General features: G+C 37.0%; 1 protein-coding gene across 1 annotated transcript; it reads right to left on the bottom strand.

Annotated features, from left to right (window-relative positions):
* Positions 1–3,103: 3,103 nt before the first annotated feature.
* Positions 3,104–6,029, bottom strand: arf6a (ADP-ribosylation factor 6a). The gene is made up of 2 exons (XM_060866463.1): positions 5,650–6,029; positions 3,104–5,493 (listed from the first exon to the last, which is right to left on the bottom strand). The coding sequence occupies exon 2, from the start codon at positions 4,867–4,869 to the stop codon at positions 4,342–4,344; it is 528 nt and encodes a 175-aa protein (XP_060722446.1). The 5' UTR covers positions 4,870–5,493; positions 5,650–6,029; the 3' UTR covers positions 3,104–4,341.
* Positions 6,030–6,851: the final 822 nt, after the last annotated feature.

Raw genomic sequence — 6,851 nt, 5'->3', positions numbered from 1 at the left:
CTCTGACTTTTTGGTTATGAAATGCACTTTGCTATTATAGGCCAACATATTAGAGCAATCCAGACAGGCATAATGAATAGATAGTGTATTTATACTAATTATAGAAGACTGATAACAGGTATAAATAATAAAATTAACCTAAATAAACAACAAACAGACTGTTTAATGAGCACAGTGTTAGTGCAGTTTTCTGCACTAAAATATCTATGAAGTTATGTGTATAAAGGTCACCATGAAGTGACTTCCTACTTCAGCATACCAACCAAAGTCCAAATAACTATCACTTGTATGTTGAAAGAATTCATTGAACAATCAGTAGTTGTTCAGTGACATCTAGAAATAAAGTGATATATAAGTTAAAACTGAATTAACTGGATAGATGAATAGCTAGTACTGCTATGTTATGAATTTAGCCCACTCATATATAGACTTACAGTGCATATGCACCTCAGCAACCTTTGGCTCCAGTTTTGCACGGTTAGTCAAATAAGAACTTTTGATTAGGATTTGCCTGGAGGATGGGAGGGAAACTGTAACTTAAATGCTGTTTAAAGACTGCAAATGAAACTGCATTCTGAAAAGAACAGTAGTTAATACATGCTCTTGATTAGCCTTACACTGATGAATTAGGCAGCTATAGTGTTAAAAACTGAAATAATGTGTGCACTACTACATTGTGCAATGTATCTTGAACTAATCACATTAATGACTGGACCTGATTTGTTGGAAGGCTGTGATCTGACTCAGCAGTCACAAGAACAGCCGGCCTCTCCCTATGGACACGATCCATGCCTTTGTGAGAGTATTGCAAACGTATGTTAATGTAACATGATTGTTATGACCATATGACAATGTATTTTTGTATTTGTCATGGTATAACTTACCTGACAGTTAAATACAGTTCCGTGTTTTAGGGATTATGTAATGTTATTTGTTGGGTTACACCTCCTTTCTCTTTTATAAGGGTCATATGCAGTATTCTGGCTTTGCTTCTGCAAGTATGAAACCGGATTAAAAACTAGGAGTGCTCTTTGAGTGAACAATGCAGGGAACTAACAAAGCCTCGTTTAACCTCATTGTTTTGAGAACTACCTTCTTACAGATCACACAAATCCACACCCTCCCTCAGTGAGTAAAACAGAACCACTAAGCATTTTGGTGTCTGCATTTGCAATCTGAACAAGTAGAAATAGCCGGACAGACAGCAGTTTTTTGCACATACCTACATACAGTACATGTCCTAGAAGTGATTTAATTAACTATTGTATAATTGTTGTAAAGAACTGATAAACATGTGGATAGTATTATCTATACTTAATTAGATAAGTGGTTTCCAGCATTAGTTCTCGAGTAATTTCCTGCTCTAAAACAAACAAGATGACCCAGGAAGGGCGGCTGACAGTTATCTGATTTGTTGATGAAGATTTCTATGTTGCAGCTGAGAAAATAGTGTGCTCAGGGTTGGACATACCAGCCATGGAGGACCTAACCACAAGGGTTAAACGATCATTATCTGCCTAATCCTTATTTACTACATGACTAATGCAAAAAATATTGCTGAAAGATTCTCAATATTTTTGTAGCCAGGCACCACTGTGACTGTACCGCTAGACTCACGCAATCACTCACTCACTCACCCCAGATACAGTCGATCACGTTTTCTTTTAAGAGTTTTCTGCTCCTGATCTTTCCATTGACAAAACATTAGCACCATTTTGACATTATTTATAATCCTCCTTTTTTTTGACTTGTTTTCGATTGAACCCATTCAATTCAAGGGACCAGTCAAACAGGTTAATAATGATATTAACCTAGTAATACATAATATGATCATGAATTGAATCATTTATCTAATAAGAAAAAACAACACCGATCCCCTGGCTATGATACAAAGTGAGGTTCTTATATGGGCCACTGACTTAAAAAGGCCTCTGACAAAAGCAGCCACTCAGTATTCCACAGAACTTCTGAATGCAGAGACGGATAAAACAGGTCTATAGATTTTTGTGTTACCTTTAAGCTTATTACACAATCATTCATGTCTTAACACTAAACACTCAATGTGGCACAAAGTTTAGAAGTGCATATATGTACATATGGAATGACCTTGTTCTCATTTGGAGTAAAAGATACTTATTTGATTTGTTTAGGAATTTATTAACCCAACGTTGGCTGAGTGTCCTTTATCTCGATCGCAATCTGGTTCTTTCAACACAGCAACAGGTCAAACTCCACAGCAAAATTCTTTTGACAAATATGTTCAGTGATATGCCGCTTTGGCTTGATATTCCCTTATTACATTATTAGAGTGTAGACTGTGAGGTCACCAGTACAAAAGACTAGCATAATCCAATAAACACTACAAACCAGGGTATTTCATGTTATTGTGTCACATCATACTCCTTTAGTAACAGAACTGGTTGAAACTTCGCTATCATTTTAACTACACCATGAGCAGTTAGGCCGTAGACCTGAAAGTTCAAATGACTTCATTCCTTTGTTCCTACATTTAGAAGATGATGTCATCTAGTATTTACATTTCTTTTTCTAATCGCTCTCAAATTGGTCTCAGCAGTTTACTATTAAGGATATAATGTTTATAGGAGCAATTCTATATTTTTCTTGTCAGGTCCATGACTATTGTCAAATGACCATGATCAAAATTGTTTCGGATCACCGAAAACAGCGAATCTCTATGAACACTGCAAACATGGTCTAGAGATCAAGTCAAAAGCATGTCATTATATTTTCAGGTATTCTGTATACATAGTTTACACTTTGTCTTTAAAACATCAATGCTGGCATTCATTTTATGTGGATGAAAATAGTTTGATTTTTCTGATCCCTATCAACTAAGATAAGATATACTTTTATTCGTCCCATAGTGGGGAAATTTCTAAAATGAGATGCAAACAGGTTAATATACATTAAAGAAATGCTGTAGGGTGAAAGCAAAAATTAAAATGCAGTGATAAAAGCCACAATAACAAATAATACTCCTAAAAATATCTAACTTTGATGCATAATTCTCATTTATAAATACTGAATTGCTTAAGTTAAATACATTTGGGGAAAAAAAAAGAATGATGCAACTGAGTAACTGTTGAATTGATGAACTTTGGGTTTTGTTTAATTTGCTATACCAAGCAAGAGATCATCATGTTGCATATAGAAGTCTGTAGTTATGATGAAACAGTCCATCCACAAAGTATAAAAGAAGAACTCAGAAGGACATTGAATTAAAACAGGCCAATCATGACCTAATACTGAAACCATTTTCTTTACTTAAATTGCTCCTGTGTGAGGTGGTTTTAAAATTTCTCTTCTTTACTACATTGTTGAACTGGAACATGTTTTTTTTCAGCATAACAAATTATTCTAAATAATACAAGAAAGCACTGATTGTAATAACCTTGTCTGACTGCATTCTGTAGCTGAGGAGTATTGTATTTGCATATCAGAATCCAGAGCACCATGAAAGATCCAGATGACTAAAAGGTAGTAGTGTTAGTAAACACTTTTTAGGGCACAAGGTCAGAAGAGAAATGTGAATGGCCCTTGTACTTGTTCCCTCTGTGACACCATTACATGCACTGCTCCCTCTGTGAATTTAGCTCATCTCTTGTGAAACACCTTTTGTTTGTGCTTCCCAAGAGAAGAAGCCAGACAATTTTAATACTCATTTACTAATCAATCTCCACTAACTCAAATATAGAAGAAAAAAAAAAAAATCAGCCAGTGTCACAAAATTTGATCTTTACATTTCTGGATTCTTGTAACATGATGCCATTTTAGGACAGATAACATGTTTGGAAAGAAATAAAGAAACCTTGGAGTGTGTAACAGTTGAATGAACGGTGGGTGACACTCCAACTACATTCATGGGCAAAATCTGGGTTCAATGAAATAAAAATGCAAGCTGAATACCAACATAAGTATGGTGCGGTGATTAAAAGAAAATATGATCAAGCATCAAATAAACGCAGTGACTAAAAAGAAATCTTAATGGGAGCAAAAGAAATCTACATCTCCATATATCCAAAAAGAACACTTATGTAATATTGAAAGACAATAAGTGGCATTTGAATGTAATATGATTCTAATAGTGCCAAACGCAAACTTAAGAGCCAGCCAAAAAAATTGGTAGATAATGTAAAAGAAAACTGTTACAGGGCAAAAACAAGATCAACAAAAAACAGGATTATAAGCAAATTTTTTTGCCAACATATGCAAGAGGAATGATTTATTAAATGCTTCCATTTTATAATTTTTTTCATTGCTCATTTTACTTTTTTCATTTATCTATTTCTCTTGCACTGACCAGTCCAAGTGAACAGTGCATTAAGATTTATAATTTGAAGTGAGCCAGGTCAGGCCCTCGTATAGTCCGTCACCCGTGGTAGCACACGAGGGTTGAACATACCAATTCCTGTCTCGGATGCGGGTCAAGCCGAGCTTCTCTTGGATCTCATGTGGCTTCATTGCGTCTGGCAGATCTTGCTTGTTGGCAAAGATCAAAATGATGGCATCCCTCATCTCACGGTCATTGATGATGCGGTGCAGCTCCTGTCTGGCCTCATCAATGCGATCTCTGTCAGCACAGTCCACCACAAAGATAAGCCCCTGTGTGCCTGTGTAGTAGTGCCGCCAAAGCGGTCGTATCTTGTCCTGCCCTCCCACATCCCACACGTTAAACTTCACATTCTTATATGTGACGGTTTCCACGTTGAAGCCCACAGTTGGAATGGTGGTGACTGACTGTCCCAGTTTGAGTTTGTAAAGAATGGTCGTCTTACCGGCTGCGTCAAGTCCAAGCATCAATATTCTCATCTCCTTGTTTCCGAAGATCTTTGAAAGCATTTTCCCCATCTTGTTGGGTGTGCATATATTACGTTTACGACTGAGAAAAAGATTTGGATTTTTTTTGGTAACGTACTTTTGGCTGGGTTACGTGCTACTATAATACTTCGGCTTTTTAGATACTGTAACAGACAGCAAAACTATTGCTTCGCACCAAAAACTACGGCTCTTCTATGATACTGAGTAGAAATTCTGAGCTAGATCAATCTGCATACTTTAGAGGAATAGAAAAAAGAGAGAGACAGAGAGAGAGAGTGTGTGTGTGTGTGTGTGTGTGTGTGTGTGTGTGAATATAATCAGCCTCCCTGAACGTCTCGATGTCCTTCCTGGTGGCTCAACGACAGGTTCATTAAAATCCGTTCTTAGCTCTTAAGACTCCTCAGCAGTCCTTGTGTGTGTGTGTGTGTTTTAGACTTCAGACACACAGCGGCCCGTTCACTGGTCCACAGCAGTCCAGACTTCCTCCTTGTTCGCCGGTTCTCGGCACATTCAAGCGCCCGGGTTTCCCTTTAAGAGTTCATGCTGATTATTGTGTACTTAACGTCGTAGCAGCAGAACAACCAGCCAAAGGGAAATAAAACTCCGAAAGTCATTGATGAATCCGAGTTTCCGTTCTCCGTGTATTCTTTCTCCCTGAGACACAAGAGCCGTTGAGAAAAGGGAGGGGTAACAAACAGGGACAGGACACAACTTTAATCATCCGCTCTGTCGGTTACTTTTCTCACACACACACAAACTGATGTAGAAATTACAAAACAGCGGTTCTGAGGTGAAGGGAAATCATATTACCTTCCAAACGCGGCGGACTCCAACAAATCCGTTATTCCTCCTTCTCTTTCTCCCCCTCTAGTCGCTCGCTTCAGTCCCCTTCAGCCGCGCTGTGTTACCGGAAAAGGTGCGGACCTGCTTCACCCGCCACTTCCTCTGAAGCGCTCGTGCGCTACGCCATTTAGCATTTAGCTAACATACGAGTCTGTCAGCGGTTGAATGAAATGGACGCCATTCACATTTAAAACTCGACCGCCGTGAATTTCAGAAAGCGTGTTCGGGTCGTAAAGGCGTACTAGAAACATATGAAATGATTTTATAATCACGTGGTTCTTTTTTTTTTTTTAATAAGCTGTATCGCAGACGTACAACCTACCAGAGGAAACCAGCTCGGTGGCGTCATCTTACGTGAGGGGGCGGGGCTCTGTGACGTCACGCCCAGTTTAAATAATGCTTCGAAACAAGATGTTAAAGTTTTTTTTTTTGTAAACATTGAATTTTATTATTTTTTTTTATGATTTGAATAATGCTTTACACTCGCCAGGAAACTAGGAAACTCATATGCAAGAGTTTATATTATTTATACATTATATCTACCTTATCTACATTATATCTATGATTATATCTCATATATACCATTGTGGGCCAAGAAATAAACAAATGAATAGAAATGAACATAAATGTTGTAAATATTTAATGGTAATGCAGACAAAAAGCAACAGCAATAATGAAAAAAAAAGAAAAAAATGAAATATAAACTGTTGGTATTATAGATAGGCAAGGCAAGTTTATTTGTATAGCACATTTCATACACAGAGGTTATTCAAAGTGCTTTACATAGAAATTGGAAAACGGTTTATAAGAGAGAGAGAAAAAAAAGTGTAAAAATAAGAGACACACGATAAAATCATAATAAAAACAAAGAACAATTAAAGAAATAAATGTGACTTTAATAAAAAAAAACAGTTTAAAATATGTTAAAAAGAATAAAACAGGAGTAAAAGTGATTTAGATAAAAAGTGCAGTCAGTGTGAAGCAGCACAGTGCTCATTCAGTAAATGCAGAGTTAAACGGATGTGTTTTTAATCTTGATTATAAAAGTGTCTACTGTTGAAGTACATCTGATCTCTTATGGAAGCTGATTCCAGCTATAGGTGGCATAATAACTAAATGCTGACGCAAATTATTTCGAGTGAACCCTTGGTATCTCTAACTGACCTGAT

The sequence above is a fragment of the Tachysurus vachellii genome, chromosome 3 (assembly GCF_030014155.1).
Source record: "Tachysurus vachellii isolate PV-2020 chromosome 3, HZAU_Pvac_v1, whole genome shotgun sequence".
NCBI classification, from domain to species: domain Eukaryota; kingdom Metazoa; phylum Chordata; class Actinopteri; order Siluriformes; family Bagridae; genus Tachysurus; species Tachysurus vachellii.
This window is presented reverse-complemented; position numbering and strand designations above follow the sequence as displayed.